General features: G+C 41.6%; 1 protein-coding gene across 11 annotated transcripts in view; it reads right to left on the bottom strand.

Annotated features, from left to right (window-relative positions):
• Nucleotides 3,742-18,410, bottom strand: part of HOOK3 (hook microtubule tethering protein 3) — an 84,206-nt gene continuing 69,537 nt past the window's right edge. For 10 of the 11 annotated variants that reach the window (XM_021380936.1, XM_021380938.1, XM_021380941.1 and 7 more), the window contains 4 exons: nucleotides 17,948-18,052; nucleotides 17,765-17,836; nucleotides 16,319-16,455; nucleotides 3,742-6,568 (listed from right to left, as the gene is read on the bottom strand). In XM_021380936.1, coding sequence (XP_021236611.1) covers nucleotides 6,553-6,568; nucleotides 16,319-16,455; nucleotides 17,765-17,836; nucleotides 17,948-18,052 — 330 coding nt within the window. In that variant the 3' untranslated portion in view covers nucleotides 3,742-6,552. Of the gene's footprint in view, nucleotides 6,569-13,378; nucleotides 16,456-17,764; nucleotides 17,837-17,947; nucleotides 18,053-18,410 lie in introns of those variants that run through there. The other variant, XM_021380940.1, reaches the window with a different exon arrangement.

Genomic DNA, 18,410 nt, shown 5'->3' with positions numbered 1-18,410 from the left:
CTTAACTCCGAGATGGATTTGAATGGTGGACTGTCTGGTGGATAGGGGATTGGTTGCAAGGCTGCAGTCAGAGTATTGTGCCCAATGGCTCTATGTCCAGGTGGAGGCCGATGACCAGTGGTGTTCCCCATAGGTCTGTTTTGAGACTAGTGCTCTTCAACACCTTTATCAGTGATGTGGTGGGACTGAGTGCACCCTCAGCAAGTTTGCCGATGACTCCATGCTAAGTGATGCAGTTGGCACAGTAGAAGGAAGGGAAACCATTCAGAGGGACCTTGTAGTTCAGCAAGGTCTAGTGCAAGGCGCTGCACTTGGGCTGAGGCAGTCCCAGAGATGAGCACGAACTGGTTGAACTCAAGAGCAGCCTTGCCAAGAAGGACTTACTTGGGAGTCTAAAAGTTTGGTGTGAGCCAGCAGTGTGCACTTGCAGCCCAGAAGGCCAGCGGTATCCTGGGCTGCATCAACAGGGGGGTGGCAGCAGGGAGAGGGAGGGGATTGCCCCCCTCTGCCTTTGCGAGACCCCCATCTGCAGTACTGCATCCAGATTTGGGGCCCCCAGCACAGGAAAGAGGTGGAGCTGCTGGAGCGAGTCCAAAGGAGGCCACAAAAATGCTCAGTGGGCTGGAGCACGTCTCCTGTGAAGACAGGTTGAGGGAGCTGGGCCTGTTCAGCCAGGAGAAGAGAAGGTTCCAGGGAGACCTCACTGCAGCCTTCCAGTATTTAAAGAGAGATTATAAACATGAGGGAAATCAACTTTTTACATGCATAGATAGTGACAGGACAAGGGGGAATGGTTTTAAGCTAAAGGAGGGAAGATTTAGGTTAGGTGTCAGGAAGTCTTTCATTCAGAGGAGGGTGAGGTGCTGGCATGGCTGCCCAGAGAAGCTGTGGATGCCCCGTCCCTGGATGTGTTCAAGGCCCGGTTGGATGGGGCCCTGGGCAATCTGATCAAGTACTTGATCTAGTGGTTGGCAGCCCTGCCTGCAGCAGGGGGTTGGAATCTGATGATCCTTGGGGTCCCTTCCAGCCCAAAGCATTCTGTGAACTGGTGGAAGTGCACATGAATGTTTTGGTAATATGTGCTTCCTTACTCTGCAGCTTCACATCTGGGCAGCAGTGCCTTGCTGGGCCTGCAGTGTGGAGCTGCCTGCCCTGTGCTTGTCATCAGCTGAGCTGTGCCTGTGCACTAAGCCTTGTGCAGTGGCACACAGCATCCCTCACACTGCTAGCAAGGAACCAGCTCAGCCAGACGTTGGTCTGGTGCAAGCAAGACTGCAAACAAGCATGTTTGGGGCAGGAGGGCGTGTTTCAATCACCAGAATAGAGAGCGGCTGAGATACATAGGCATATTCAAAGGTGCAGAGGGAGCAAGTCAGCAATCAGCAAGCTGAGTGTCCATTGGCAACTTGGAATGCCGCCATCTTCTAATCAGGATGTGTTTTAAACTCCTGTGATCTGCTTTAATCAAGAGGGTTTTTTTTGTTTGTTTGTTTAATTTTCTATTTTTTTTTAATCTGTGATACAATGTCAAAGAAAGACATTGACGCAAGGTGGTGTGACAAACAGAATGCAAACGTGTTAGCTTCCATCCACCTCTTGTTTAACTTTGCCAGTAAAGTGCTGCCTGCCTTCATTGACCCTTCGGGCCGGGGCGTGGGGTTGGTGATGTGGGCTGTTTTGGGATGGTTCGGGTGTTTTGGGGTAAGGTGGGTGGGAAGGAGCTGGGCTTTCTTCCACTCTCCTCCCCAGCACTGAAGGGGATGTGAGGCCTTTCCTGCAGACATGGAGTTGTGCTCTAAGTAACTCCTGGACACTAACTTGATGCAGAAAGTGCATGTCATAGGTGCAGGCATTTCACAGCGCAGAGGTGTTGGCCTGTGGGGGAAGAGGTAAAGGGGATGCCCTGCTACCACCCCAAAAGGCTCCACTGCCTCCTGGGCCTCAAGACCTGAAGTGGGAGCAGCCTCCTTGGTGATTTCCAGGTACATCGCTTCCTTTCCTGTACTTTACCCTGGCCCACCTGAGCTTCACTTCACCCATGTAAATAGGACATGCTCCTGACTCCAACTCATTTTGTCCTCAAGGCTACTGGGGACAATGCAAAAGGAGAAACGTAAAGGAAAACTGTTGCTGCTGGTTTGGGCTTTCACCAAAGGTCTTTCTTTCTTACACCCCCAGCCAAGGGGGGTGCCAAGGTTGAGCAAATATTACCTAGCATGGCCTTGCAGTCACATCTGCTTGCTCCTCAGCACTCACATCGCATCAGGGCCCATGGTCCAGTTTGCTCAGTCCCCTCACCTGGTCCTCTTCCAGCGAAGTTACATCTCTCTTGCTCCAGCCCTTCAGACTGGCCTCTGGGTCCGAGGATTCCTGAGGGTCAGTCTTGCTGGTAAAGGCTGAAGCAGAGAAAGTACCTCACCATCTTCCCTGAGTTAGAAGGTCCTTCTTCAGTAGGGAGCCCACGTTTTCCCTAGTTTACCTTCTGCCACAGATGTACTGTAGGCAAGAAGAAGAGCATGACCTCTCTGGCCAGATTCAATTCCAACTGGGCTTTAGCCTTCCTAACTCCAGCCCTGGATGCTCTTGTGTTCCTCCCTTGTTACCTGTCCTTGCTTCCATTCTCTGGGAGCTTCATTTTTGTGTTTGAGTCTGGCCATGCAGTCCTTGCTTATCCATGCAGACCTGGCATTTTTGCCTGACTTCATGGGGATGCAGTGCTCTTGGAGGAGGTGATCCTTGATTATTAATGAACTTCCTTGTGCCCCTCATTCTTCCAAGGCTTCATCCCACAGAACTTTACCAACCAGCTCCTTGAAAAGGCCAAAGCCTTGAAAAGCCAAGTCCAGGGCTGTGAGCTTTCTGTGCGCTCTCCTCTCCCCCCTAGGGATCATGAAGTCCACCACTTCACGGTCACTACAGCCAAGGCTGCCTTTGACCTTCACAACCCCAAGAAGCCCTTCAGTGATCCAGCTCAGCATCTCTGCTGACAGTGCAGCCTGCGATGAGGCTCTGACAGCTCCTGGCCTCCAGCTCACACTGCCTCAGGCTCAGAAGAGCTGGAGACCGCTTTGGAGGCTTGTCTCTCCTTCCCTGCAGCCAGCCCTTAATCCAGTGCCCCATCCCCCACCAGGGGTCTTTCTCCCTTGCTGCAGTGCAAGGACCAGCCTGTGGCTCTTGCAGGAGGCTTCAGGGTCTCTGCACATCCTCCTCAGCCCCAGCATTACACATGACACCTATGGGCCCTGTATTTCTCACTAGCTGTTGCCCTCTCTTTTACAATCAATCTTCACCCACATCCAACACTGCCTGCCTGATCCCTCCTCCGCAGTACTCCCACCCCAAAGAGCAAGGCTGTTTATTAATGCAGAAAGGAAGGATAATTGTTTCCACCCATTTCAGCAGAGAGGTTTTTTTCATGCTTAGTTACCTCTAGAGCTAAACTTCCATCAGCAAGACCAAGTCCCATTACATCAGCAGGTCAGCCTCGGTTTTTCCAGAAGCAAAGCATGCAGGTAGTTTGTTCTGCAGTCGCTGACTATAAGTGCTCTTCAAAGGCAAGGGTCGCATTATCCACGTTCTTCCCACTCTGCTGGGGTCTGAGCTAAGCACTGAGTATAAAAGCTGCTACCAGCACCCGTCATCGCTTACGCAAACAGCACTTCAGGCTCCAACCGGTAACTTGATCATGAACTGTGCGTTGGCCTCAGTTTGTAATTCAGCACCAAAGAAAGGCAAAATGAGCACTTTTATATAAGCCTTTATTTACAACTTGTTTAACAACTGTACACTCTCCTGTAACCTTGGAAGCATTAGTGTATTTGACTGGGAAAAAATATTAAACCTTTTGAATCTAATGACCATTACCAGGAATTTTTTGTCTATGTACAGATATGTATATTAATACCGCTACCATGACAATCTGGTAGTTACAAAATTCATAGATGAACCGAAATGGGAAATTAATGTTTTGACACTCTATACATCCATTATTTATTTATTTATTTATTTTACAGAAAATATATCACTGTCAACTTCACAAACAGTTACTTGAATAATTGGTCAACACTTAATTTGGAACTGTCAAACAAGCTGCTATGAAGAAAGTAGAAGAGTTTCTATGCAGCGTAAATGGAGTTAGTACATCAGAGACATGCTGGAGGTCACCTCTGAGCCGCGGGCTCGCGGTCATGGCGGAGACGCGGCACTGCTCTGACGGGGGCAGCCAGCTGAACGCTGAGAGCCACCTCACACTCCGCCACCGCATCAGTGAGCTCAAACACGCTTTGTCACGCTAAACACAGTTACATATAAATGTCTTCAGGCTCAAGAACAACTGATATGTAGTTTCTAACTGCACAGACCACATGGAGAAATGAGGTACAGCTCAGCTTCAGCTTGGGACGCCCTTGCAGGCAGGTGTGACAAACAGCTATCCCCGCACACCCCGCGCAGGGCCACCCCGGCCCCGCACCCAGCTCGGCCTGGAGAAGGGCACGCCCAACAGAAGCTGCACTGGCAATGGGAAACAAACTATGCCTCACACACAACAGAAAGGAGGTTTTTCCATAAAGCTTGCCCTGACACAGAACAAGGGATCGATGGCTAGGACCTGGAGAGATGAAAACCCTTTAGCTCTGCTAGGCTCAGTCTGACGGAAGTGCCGCTGGCATTGCTGCAGGCACGTGTGACACGTCACAGCCCTGATCTGTCCTGCAGGTCACATCAGACATCACTGCCCCAGGTCCTGGTGGACCAGGAAAGACATATCCCCATGTGGGAGTCCGGCCAGGGTGTCAGCCGCAGGCTCCCGCTCTGCTGTAGTGTCTGGCACGGTGTCCAGGAGGGAACCCGGCACATGCTTCTCACTGGGATCCTCATGCTGGCCCTCTGATTCCTGCAGGGCCTGTTGCAGCCCAACCTGCCCCTCCCCGCCAGGTGGCACCGCCCTCCCTGCTGAGCTGGCACGGGGACAGGCTCTGCCTGCTCTCCAGCTCACCTGGCACGACACCTCTGCTGCAGTGGGCACAGTGCTGAGGGCCGAGCACCTCAGGTGCCTCCAGCACAGGGGTCCGTGAGGGCCGAGCAGCTCCGGCATCCCAACGCAAGGGCACGGCCTTTCAAGGCCCCAGGTGCCTGCAGGGACCGACGGACACACCATGTCTCCAGTATAGGGGTGCTCAGGTGGAAAACGGGGCTCACCGATACACTACGGCCTGAATAAGCAAAACTATTCCTGGAGTAAGCAAAGTAAGTACATGCATATATTTTTGCAGGATTAAGATCCAAGTGAACAAGAATGGGGCTTCTCAAGAACCGGACTTCAACCGAACAACGTATGGTTCTCGTCATTCGGATTCTTTTCAGACATTGCATCATTTCAGGATGGCCCTGCGGCCTCGTCCGACCTGTCACATGCTAACTGCTACACAACAAACGCTCTAGCTGACACCACGACAGTACTCCCTTGCCTTCTGGATCTTGGGCATCCAGCACAGAACAAAGATACAGTAGTACAAATGTGCAGATATTTAAAAATATTAAATAAGCAGCTTTTAAAAATTAATATAGGCAGCACAAAGCACTTTGAGTTATACTGTCTAAATACTGCAAATCTTATAGCTAAACTTCATAATACAAAGAAACAGCCAAGCTAGTGCAATTGGAAATGAAATAGCTAAGACTGCAATAATGAGAGAAAAAAATAGTACAGGTAAAATATAAACAACCCAAATTATAAACTGTCAAGGAGAATCTGCATAATACTGAAAGTGTGGCCAGCTTTTGTGTTTATCCCCATTCACATACTTTCCTTGGATTGTTTAACAATTGTACACAGAGTGGAAATAAAAAGTTTCTGAAAGAAACAAACGACACCGCTAAAATACATAGAGAAAAATACAACAGCCACAATCTACTACGTATATACATAGTAAGGAAGCAGGCAGTGTCTGTGAACAAAGGACTGCACAGTCGTTTGCCTGTCTTATAGAGTATCTGATGAACCTTGCTCGGCTTCCTAAGGAAGATGGGCTGGCCAAGCAGCCGTTCCTCCTGGTAACACACCTCCTTGTCTTCACTTTTTAATTTATTTAAAGATTCAAGGTATATCCTTTAAGGGTGCAGGTGCTTTAAAGTTTTAGGTGTCACCAAAAGGCATTTTTAGGAACTCATTAAGACCAGATTTTTATAGTTCAGAATATGCAAATGTTGCAGGAAGTCTGTGTGTTAATGCTGTTAATCAGAATTAAATGGACAGACAGAAGTAAATGTAGAGCTGACAGTGCTCTGCCAGTTTGCAGAACGCCTCCTGTAGAGTTCTGAATACTGGATTTCCACTCTTTTAGCCCCACAGGAGACTTTTTGTGAAGAGAAAGAGTAAATGGAAGTGGGAAATGGGAAAGCCACTCCCCAAGATGGCAAGCTTCTCTGCAAGTAGATCTCCCTTTGAAATCAGATGCCCATAAGTGCAGAACTGGTTAAGTTTTGGTTATGCAGTCTGGACAGAAAAGCAAGTCATGCACTGAACAGTCCCTGTTATAATAATGCTGCAGGTCATGCAACCACATCACTGCAAATAAAAGAATAAAGAAGAAAGTTAAAAAGCAGATAACATATTACCATTAAAAAAAAAAAGACAACAGAGAACAGAACGGGCATTTGTAAAGTAGCTCAGAAAGGCTGCCTCTCCTTGCAGCTGTGCAAATTCATGGGGCAAACTTCTTTGCCAGAGCAACTATTTAAATTAACAGGAAGATTATATGTCAAAATTGGAAAGAGAGACAAAACAGCTTTGAACAAAATCTAAATTTAGACGTAGTTCAGTAAAATTTCAGCCTTTTTGAGTAAAGTCCTGCAGGACACCATTCTCAACTCACACTGCTATGGAAACTAAGGATGCTCTTCTGGCATTCCTGCTGTTTGTGAGTATAACTAGTCGAAAAAACACAACGCAATATAAAATGAAAGTTGCCTGTCCAATACTGTGCACAGTCACACACTAAAACACAGTCAGGGTCAGAATGGCTCTGTCTGAGCCTTCAAGCTCTGATCACCACTGAATATTTTAAATGTTTATCAAAGCTAATCCTGTGCACGATGATAAAACAGCATCAGTGCCATCTTAACACTGGCACGTTCCATTAACTGCATGCAAAACCAGGTTTTAATCACAAGAAAATGATAGGTATTCTTGTTAAAATACACAGAGTAGGTGCCACTGAGCGTCACTAAGAGCACATCATAGTACCATGTAAATGAAGCTAAGTCTGGAGAACAAAGGGTTAGGTTGGCACACTGCTCTATACTTGCTGATAACTCTTCCTCATGGCAACTGCAGTAGAGAGGTGGGATAACATACCATTATGGCTACAGTGCTTTCAGATTCCCCTGTAACACGGTATGCCTCAGCACTAACTGCCCCTTCTCATTTTCACTTTTCACTTATGGTGATGATAACAAAGAGAAAAGTATCTCCAAACTAAAATCATACTGTGTGAACTGTTTCTCTCCCCACTTCTTTCACTCTAGAACTGCATGGGGTCAAGCATGGTTTAAGAACAGTTCCTGTGACAGGAAAACCCAGGTTAGATAGATAATGAAGAATATTTGTAACTAAATGCAAGGACTAAATGCAAAAAAACCCCCTGCCCTTCAGCTACAAATCCTGCAGCATGTAAATCTCTCCTTTTTCCTTCTCATCCACCAAACCAAAACACTCATTGTAGCTGAAAAACAATCAGAAAGATACATACAGAAATCAAATGGAACAAAAATAGAAAATACTTTAAAAGAGCACGTTCAAAGCAGACATTGAGTGTATACTGGAGTGACTACTGTCTGCTTGAGATGTGTGGTTATGCGAGCTTTGCACTGCCTGGCTGAGTGCAGAAAGTCACAGAGTTCAGGATTGATTACATGAAGATTACTGTAGTTAGTCAACAAAAAAGCTCATCCTACATAAGAACGTATCTACTATGTATAAATATGTATAATCTCCATTTTAAAAATCTCACCTATTATGTGGGTTGCTCCAAAAGTAATGCCTCCTATTTAGTGGAAGCGACAACAGACAGAAAGAGCACAACAACACTATTTGATAGAGCACATTCTCAGCTACAAATCACACTTTTTCAACACAGTCACCATCACTAGTGCATTTCCCCCAGCAGCAAACAACAGCCTGCAAGCTGCACTTGTAAACAACCTCACCAGCGGAGGGGACCCACTCCAACTGCCGCCACTGCTAAAACAGCACCCATCACCTCACTGTGCGCACATCCACTGGTTGGTCTCCATAAACGTTCACCAAGCATCAGTGAATGTCAGTGGTGCCATTTTTTCCGCATGGAGGAATTCAGCTACACACCTCTGCTTCACCTGCACTTCCATGTCAGACACCGTTCTGTCAGAGTGCCCCTCTGCTGCCATCTGTCATGTGGCAACAACATGTAATGGGATATTGGTGGGAAGGTTCCACCTCTACTGCCGTACCACCAGCATCTGCCTCTGATCTTGGGGGCTAACATCATAAAATAAGAAGCATTACTTTTGGAACACCTCTCGTACACAGGTCAGACTTACTGCTCAGCAGTGCTTCGGGTGTCCTGTTGTACATACACAGAATTGACATAATAGGTTTTTCTTTGGGACATTAGAACTTCTAAAGAAGTCTTGTCAACTTTGGACAGTATATTCTCTTTCAAGGATGTATCAAGTCCCCTGATTCATCTGAGTGCCCTTTTCAAACCAGCAATTCTTACATTGTTCTAAAATAACTGTCTGTTGATTTCTCTTGGAGTACCTCTGAAGATGAATCAATACTTTCAACATCTTCCTGTGAAGGAAGCAACACTCCAGAAGATAACAATGTGAAATATAATAGGAAATTCCCTCAACATAACCTGTTGTTTCTTCTGCATCATCTCCAGAATGAGTCAGTTTATTCTGCAGATGACCTGTCTGTGGAGGAGTGACTTTAATTTTCTTGGCAGTCCAAAGTATTCCAGCTACAAATAACTGAAGGCTCACTGTTATCCTGGGGTATTATTTCCTAGTGAGACACTTCCCTTCGATATTCAGCACCAAAACTGATTAGCTCTATTTTCCTACAAGTGGTCAATCAGTGCCTTAGAACCTCCTTAACTTCTCTGTCGTCCCATGTTTTTTCTTCTCACTGGGATGACTCCAGCTCACTAGAGCCTCAGAAAGGACAGGAGCTTCTCCTTTCCACCAGCCAGCTCTGGAGGCATCTATCAACACACTGCCCTCAGAACACTGCTCACACAAAGCAAATCTGATCCAAAAAAACCCAACGATATCTTATCTCTAAGCAACCATGTTTTTTTCCCTATTCAGTGTATGTTTAGAGTCTTAAGAGGGATCAGGCTTCCTAGCCAATTTGCTGCCTGTAACCAGTATTTAGTAACACAATCACCAAAGTTAACAGAGCAAACAACAGTCTCCTTACTTTGAGGTCTAACACTAGACTCTCTCCAAATATTTCCACCAAGCATCTACTTTAACTTCCCCTAGATTTCTCTTTCTGCAGGTTTCTTAATGTTTCTACTGCTAAGGTTTCTTTTTCTTTATGCATGTATTCTTTCTACATTTTCTATGTGTTATTTCCTTTAGATTCTTTAAATGAGCCTCTCAGCTTATCATTTTCCACAGCCATGTTAACACCACGTCACATTTTTATAATTCTTATAAATACAGAATACAAAGTAGACTATAAATTCTAAGAAGTGTGGCATTATAATGTCATATTTATTGCTATTCAAGGATTAAATACAAACTTTAAGATCTCTCTCAAAAACCACTGATACTCCCAAGAAATAGGTTTATTCTCCTGGTTACTAATGTTTGATGACTAAGAACTAAAATCTCTGCTTTATAAAATCTGTATTATGTAAAGAATGCTTTATTCGAATTCAAATAAAAAAGCGTTACAGTTTTATCACAACTATTTTATAGCTCCCTATATATTACTCCGTTTGGGATTTTCTTTTAAAATTCCACTCATTTTCATGACCATGTTTACAATGCAAGCACGTTAACAAACTAACAAATGGCCTTTATGTTGATTTTCTTATCTCTTGATGCTAAGGATAATCTTTAGTGATTCAAGTTCTATTTGGAGAACAATCCCTATACCAATGAAAAGAATTGCTCTTGCAGTATTTCAGATTTATTCCATGCTACAGTAGTTAACAGCACTTCAAAGCACTGAAAAATGTTTGCTTTTGAGAAGATTAAAACAACCATTTTGCTTGCTCTGAAATGTCAGACTCTAACATCATCTGATAGTAAAGAACCTCTCTAGGGTGAAGCAACGAACAAAGTCACCAACAGGAAACGCTGCCCCAGCTGTCCTAGATTTCCCTCTTCTAGCAATGTTTCTCATGTAATATGGCTCATTCTCTGAGATCCAACAGCAACAAGAAATTTTTATCTGACAGAAGGAACGTGGTTTCAGTCTGAAATCAACACTTAATGTTAAGGAGACTGAAGGATATGCTGGCAGTTTTCAAAATGATCTTGTATATACACAGCAAACAGCACCCATAGAAATCCCTGGTTTGCCATCAAAAACAATTAATGCAGGGATCTACTTCAGGACAATCCCATTACTTTGGTAAGGTCTAAAAGCAAAGATCAGAACCTGGGCTATAATAAAGTCAATAGTGAAATCATCCACTAACAGCTGCTGGATGAGGGCTTCCATCACAGCATTTACCATGAGCTCCTACTGTTCCACTACCTAAAAAATGCAACCAGCTAGATGTTGGTACAATGTCCTGTGGGACTATTTCATTTGTCAAGTTTTCTATGGCTTCTCTATCTACAGTCATTCATTCATTTTCAGTCTACATTCATCAGCAAGTTCATGCATCAATTGATTTAATAAGCTGGTATTTTTAAAAAATCATCTTTGTAGCCAAATATTTCAGTGAATTCACTAAAGCAGAGTCAAGCAGAAACAGAGAACAAGTCATCAGAATCTCACTGCACTAAGATTGTCAGAAGAGAATATTTACAGGGATTTGCTACTGCAGATGAAAGAAGTTTGAGGTGGCTGTGTTTGATAATCACAGCTTCTACCTTAAATAGGGAAAGCCTCCAATACTTAAATCAACTGCAATTCAAAAAACAGCTCCAAAGGCTCAGGTTCCACTTCTTCACTTTTAAACTACCACCATAAAGCAAAACTGAAAGACATATTGCTCTTCAGAGTTTTGTACTTAACAGTTGTTTGCATCTGTCACCTCCACCTTCAAACCATGGAAATCAACTCCTGTTTCTACTTACTTAATAGCCTGCAGAATTATTAACGGGCTACTGCTCTTTGTCTGAGTTTCCAAAAGGAAGAAACATCACAGGAGCAAAGAAACAAAAGCAGTCATGCCATACAGTTTCCTCTATTCCTTCAAAGTTACCAGCCTATGATGTACCTAGGATCCTACATAGAGCTTGACAACTTCCTTCAGCCTGCCCTCAGATAAATGATCTGGCTTGAAGTCATTCCAAGTGCAAGTAAGACTCACTCCTTGCCATTTCTTGGTCCTATACCGGTACATGCAGTATTGTGAGTCCACTTCTTTCTCCTGATGAAAAGCACAAAGTAGGAAAGCAACAACCTTGCCAATACATGAGAGTTGTTCATACACGTGAGGGGACAAGTCCAGGCTGCGCAGTTTTTTGTGGCTCAGAACCTCATTCATTAAATTTCATGCCTATGCAATCTTTACATTCCAATTGTTACATTTATAATGATCCACCTTTTCATTTTAACAGAACACTAAGCATATCACACTGCCAGCATCAGCTAATACTGCTGATTTAAGGAAGAACTTCCGAAGAGGTTTTCCTCATAAGCATGAGATTTCCTGAGATCACATTTCAATCACAATTCAGCTTTCAAACTATTCTGCAAGGAACACTTCTGAAATACAACCATGTGGTTTGCCAGGTGGAAAAAACATAACTTAAGAGTGTTTCCTGTCAAAGGAACCTCTTTTAGCTATTTATTTGCACAACACAGGTGAGGAAAATGCCTGCAAAATCTGCTAAACTTGTTTTGGAGATGTCAAGCTTATCAGCATCGTATTACTGCAAAACAAGAGTCCATACATTCTACCTAAAACACATGTGCAAAAACCCACAAGAAGTCAGAATTATAGATCTGACTTTGAGTGCAAAAATAGCTCCCTCATCAATCCTTGCAAAATGACAAAGTGTCCAGTAAGAAAAAAAATTTCTAAAAAATGAGTAAAATTCAGTAACTTTTCTGTTTCATCAGAGGAAAAAAAATCAGCCACATTCAGGACTGTCTTCAGTCAATCACTAACTAGAAGAAAATCAAGTGGTGAAATTAAAATATTTTCCAATTACCATATCTACAGGAAATGTCAACATATCAAGATAATTAAATACACTAAAAACCATCCAGGAAGCTATGAAGTGGATAGTCTACTACAGTAGAGAACTGAGGAAAAGCAAAAGCTACTTGCACCTGTCAAAATATCAAGAACTTGAAAATTGACAAATCCTCTTAAATTTTCTTGACAGCCTGCACCACTTACTAGTAAGATGATCATAAAGCAGCAATAGGAACTGTCACTGTTAATTCTTTCATATGCAATTTAAAAAAAATGACAGTGCTGCTTACATGAATAGAAAGCCATAAAGAACTTGCAGAGCTGTTACTACTATCATCAGAACAGCACAGGATTACCATTTGCTTATTTCCAAAGAGATACTGAAAAACACCTTGCAGCCAATTTGTATTTGCTTCATTTTACAATACATACAGCTGTGTGCTCTGACAGTCTGTTTCCCTTTGCACTGTGGGTGGGACTCAGAACCCTTACATTAGATTACTCCAGTTATTACTGCACTCAGAAAATACATGTTAATGATTCAAGTGGTTAAGTGTTGCCATAAGAAACCTGAGCAATTTGAATACTTCTTTAAATATCTGTTCATTTATGCTACCAACTTAACATGGAAGTATAGAAACTAAACTGCACATTCTTTAAGATGAGAAACTATGCTTCAACTCTAAACAATTAACATCTTTGCGTATTTCACTGCTATCTTTTATTGGCATGTAATTGAAATGTCCCAAGAAGACTAATATGGTCATATCCTCAGCACAGTACTTGGGAGTGTATTCCTAGGAACTCTTCAGCTGTTTTACCTCAGTCCTAGAGAACCCTTTTTCTTTAAGGCCACCCTGTAATTAGAGAGGGTTTTTTTGTTTGCTTTTGTAATGCATCAGGACAGCCTATAATGTTGTTTTAACAACTATCACTACAGATTTGATGTCAACAGTCTGCTGCCTCCAAACAAATGTTCCTGGAAGTTTCGTAGAAGTACGTATTGTACTTAGACAATTACATTTTATTTTTTTTCGCTATATTCTTTAACTGATGATATGAAGAACAGACACGATTCACTGCTGGCTCTTCTGTACAGGTGCCTTCCCCCTCAAGTAACACTCTGAGCCCTTATTTTTTTAATAGCACACTATTTCCAAAGCTACATAACAAGCAATATTTCTTAAGAACCATCCACATTCAATGATCAAGAATTGATGTATGCAATAAACAATAACAGGAAAATGCTAAAGAACAAAGAATTGAATTCCCATTGATGACTATCAAAAGAATGAACAAATAACTAATTGGAACTGGATAGAAAGAGATTATCTTTAGAGGTACACCTGTAGGATTGCAATATATTTTTTAGATTTTTATATTTAATGCAAGTTCTGTTGAATATACACCTCAGTGTATTTTCAACATATTATCTGACGGGAAAGGGAAGCCCAGTCAAAAAGAGGAGACTACCACAGAGTAGAAAAATAAGCCAGCAAACATGAACAGAGGAAAGAAGCCACAACTAAAAGATAAAGAATAAATACTGGTTAGAAGTTCTGCCATCTCCCAGCCATCAGAGGCATTTGTCTGCCATCAGAACTTTGGGGGCAAAATGGTAAAATAGAAGTTAAAATAATAAAAGGAAGGAGTTTTATTTGAGTGCACAGATTGTGTTTAAGTTATGTTAGGCATGCGTCTAATTAACACCAACAGATGAAATTATTAGACAAATTTATAAGATAACACTTCCCACTAAAGTCGCAATATTTCTTTCTTTCTCAGGTAGATTTTGGCAGTTTGATAACATTAAAATAAAGATGGAGTTTTAGCTATTTTTATGTTCTTCCTCTAGGTGATATAAAAAGTTGCACTCTCAAACAAGAATAAAAAACCCACTTATTCACTCCTGTTCACACAGGAGACAAGTAAAAAGTTCAAGGCAGAAAAAAGTTCTTCAAATGACTACAATGGATTGCACAAAAAAAGATCACTAAAAGACTTCAACACAAACTGTGGTCACTTCGGTAGGTAATACCTATGATTTCGTGAATTACATAAGACTTGTTTGTCCTGTTGTTAGCATTTGGCATCTCAGGAAGAGACACAAAAGGACAGAAATTGTTCTAAACTGCCTTTACATCGTTACTTTTCTACACACAAGAACATACCTTTGCTGTCTCAGCTTTATCCTGCAACTATAGCCCAGATTTCTCATATGTCGAATTAATAATGAGATTTTTTAGAAAATTATTTTTTTTTTCCCAAATGAGAAACATAGAAGATAAATCTGTATGCAGTTAATAGAGTTCCTATGTTTTTGGTGTGACTGGAGAAAAAGATTAGAACTGAAGTTTTTTCAGATATATTTTGAAAGCATTCTTAGCCTAGATTAAAACAGATGATGTACTCGAAGATAAAAGAGTACCTACAAGTGTCATTCACCTGTTCCTTGTCCTTTAATCTACGCATGCTTGTTTAATGATGCCTTGCTCATCCCACCTATCTCGTGAATTAACTCAGTTCTTCAGATGCTTAATAAATTGTAGTATGGGTATTTATGAAAAAATGTCTCCATTGGGAATGGCATTAAAACAAGCTAAAAGAATAAATATAGAAACCAGATTGCATGTGGCATTAGGGTACAAACAATCTCTAAATTATAGATGTTTAAAATAAGATGTACTGTACGAAACTCCCAACTGATACTCGGGTCTTTTGTGCTTGTCCATTCTTTGAAAAAAAAAAAAAAAAAAAAAGGATAGCTGGAGCACAGAATCACTCAAGGAAAAATAACTTTGTAGGATCAGGGCCTAAATTTATAATAGGAGCCGCCATCCACCTGACTGATCAATATCAAGGTACTACAGAGTAACACAAGATCAACCAGCTACATGCTAAGAACGTAGCAAATCACAGCCACCTTTCAGCAAAGTCGGCAAACATGCTCACCTGAAGGCACTGGTACCATTAGTAAGGCAACGGAAACAATTACACCCTCAATCAACATATTAAAAGCAAGTTGCTTACCAGGGGATGACAACTGAAATACAGTAACATCAACAACATTAACTTAGGCCTTGATCCATTATGTACTGCAAGTCCAAAACAGTAAAATTTTAATAAAAATGCCTTTTTAAAATGGAAGATGCAGTAGCATATTTAAGCACTTCAAACACTTTTTTTTTTTTTACACTATGTATTATGCATGTAACTGATCAAGAAGAATGGGATAAACTGTTTGAACATACTCAGTTCTGCAAGCAAATAGACAACACTAGTGGATAAGCAAAAACCTTAAAAAAAAAATCCTGCTTCCCTACTCAACACCAGGAACAAGAGGAAAATTTATATATAGGAGATTAAAAATAAAATAAAAAAACAAAGCTTATTTCTGTTGCCAATGAGTCTTTCAGATGCAAATATATTTTACAATAATATTATATACTAATTTTGCATTTCTGCTATGAGTTTTCAGTCTTTTTTGAAGCAACTGGTTAGCATACTATTAAAGGTCTAATTCCTTTTAAACGAAGGCAGTCTTGTCAATTGTGACAACACTTGTAGGCACAAATACATCAACTGTGACAGGAAAATTACACTGTTAGACAACCCATAGGAGGCTTTTTGTAAGAGACCAGGCTTCATACAAACTTAAGAGGTTCCAGTACTGTACAGCTAGATGTTTTCAAAACTTCGGCACATTCAGAAAAATGCAGAGAGGGAGAGAAAGAGAGAGACGGACTCCCAAAAATATAAGCAAAGGACTTTATAGAACAATGAGAAACCATAATAAAATCCTTTCCTGAACTGTAAAATAAGGGTGGTAACAAGGAAAAAAGAGAAAGGATGCTGGTTGCTTTTCCTTGAATGTTGTCATTTGCAATAGAAGTGACCTGAATCACAGGGCAATTTTCGTTCTAGGGGCTAGGCTTCTCTACCTTGCAGTTGCTGGCTGGACATGACCAGGGTATGACCTCCTTGTGCTCGTGGCTTGCCTTTGTCTAGCCAGGAAGGACTGTCCTGAGCCTGTACTAGCCAGCCTGTCTTCTGCTGCTTTTTTATGCAGAGTCATCCCCTGTGGACAAAAAGAAATTTCTCAGAAATAAACACAACACTTGACAACTTTATTCATTTATATTTTATTATCTCCACCAACACTAAGTTGTTTTGAATTTCAAACATAAAGAATTACATTTTAAGGGTATGACATTCTTCCTGATCCTTAACAACATTCTCAATATTTTTTCCAATTACTGTCCAAATTTAGAGGAGATTGTTGAGGAACAGGTCCCTTGGATTCCCACATCTGACAATATGCTTTTCTGTATAAGCACATGGTGACTGGACAAACATTTTCAGAAGTGCCTCTCCTCATCACCCAACCCCCCCTTTAGTATGCTGAACTAGAAAAGTACTTCTCTTTCAAGAACAATTAAAATATTTTTACTCTGCACCAGCAGCTCATACAGAAGGAGCACATCTTGAAAGTGTGTTTCCAGTGGGAGCAAATGCAAGGACAAAATGAGAAAAGATGTGATGGGTTGTGCACAGAAGTAGAGCCCAATCAGATAAAGACATACACAAAACCATCAACAATCATCTTGGCACTCATGACTGATTACCGAACACATCTCTTGATTCAGCCCTGTCTTCTGTGCATCAGTGGTTGTAATGTAACAGAACTGGTCAAGGACACTAGTCACTTGAAAACGCCTTCAATATTTAAAGGATTCAAACACTTTGCTTAAGTACTATTTTTGCCTTACTATTCACGAACATACAAGAACACAGAACAGCAAGAAGAAAATTCTGCCAAGGGGGGCAGAAGTGGATGTTACTTGGGCCAGATTAGAACAGCAGCTTCAGTGCAGCCACACTCTAACAAGGAGATTTCTTGAATACATTTGTTGAAGGTGAAAAATGTCTCTAAACAAATACCTAGTAAAAGCTGTGTAGCTGCTTTCTTATACTCTGAACAATTTAAGGGCATGCCACGCCCCTGTGTTCACCCATCCCTTGGGACTAAACTTGTACCCAAGGTTAAAGAGGTTGCTTATCAGAGTGCTTTCTGCAGTAGTAGACTGTATTGCTTCCTTTCGCCCCTTCATTAGAAACAGGGGGAAGACTGGACATTGCAGAATCAAAGTAAGAAATTCAGGCACTGCAAGTCAGTATACAGAAGGGCTAGAACCACAAGATAGCAACTGAATGCTTCCAGCTTACTCCAGTGTTATCAGAGGAATAAACTCTTAGATAGTAAAAACTTAAAAACATTAAGAAACATAGAAACAAGTGTCTTGTGTATTGGAAAACACTTTTCAAACATGTACTTAAATGAGGCATTTCACAAACAACCCATGTTTTAAAGTTTTGGAGTTTCTTACCATATTGTACCAGGCACTAACAATAAATTTCTCCTCCATTTCTCTTTGATTTTTTGTTTTTTCATATTCTTTCTATAAGACAAAAGCATAAATTAAAAACAAAAATATAATAAAAGTATTAGTCTGTATCTAGAAAACAATGAGGAAAAATACACATCAACAAGGAAACGTGAAGATTAATACCTCCAGTGAATGAAACATTCTATCCCGTTCCTGCAGCTGATTTTTCAGAGCCTGAATCTCAGGAGCTGCACCTTGGTTTTGCTTAGGATCTAAGGTACGGATGACCTGTAAGATAAGACCAATTTGTGCTTAATTAAATGCTGCAAAATCAACCCAGTGGAACGAAAAAAAAAAAAACCCTCAAAGAATTATAACCATGTAAGGCAGATTAAAAAACAAAAAAGTGACTTAAAACACATCAATGGTAAGAAAAGACACACCACAATGTGGAACAGAGGAATGCATAGTTTTAAGAGGCTGAAACCTGCAAAATGATCTTTAAGAACTGCATGACAGCTCTGAACATCAGCCACAGTACCACTGGAGCATCTGAACAGGGGTCTCCTCTACATGACCATAAAATGAAACCACTAATGGGAAAAAGTGACACCTAAGAAATTAAGTGTCTCAGACCCACACATGC

Source organism: Numida meleagris, chromosome Z, assembly GCF_002078875.1.
Source record: "Numida meleagris isolate 19003 breed g44 Domestic line chromosome Z, NumMel1.0, whole genome shotgun sequence".
Lineage (NCBI taxonomy): Eukaryota > Metazoa > Chordata > Aves > Galliformes > Numididae > Numida > Numida meleagris.
This window is presented reverse-complemented; position numbering and strand designations above follow the sequence as displayed.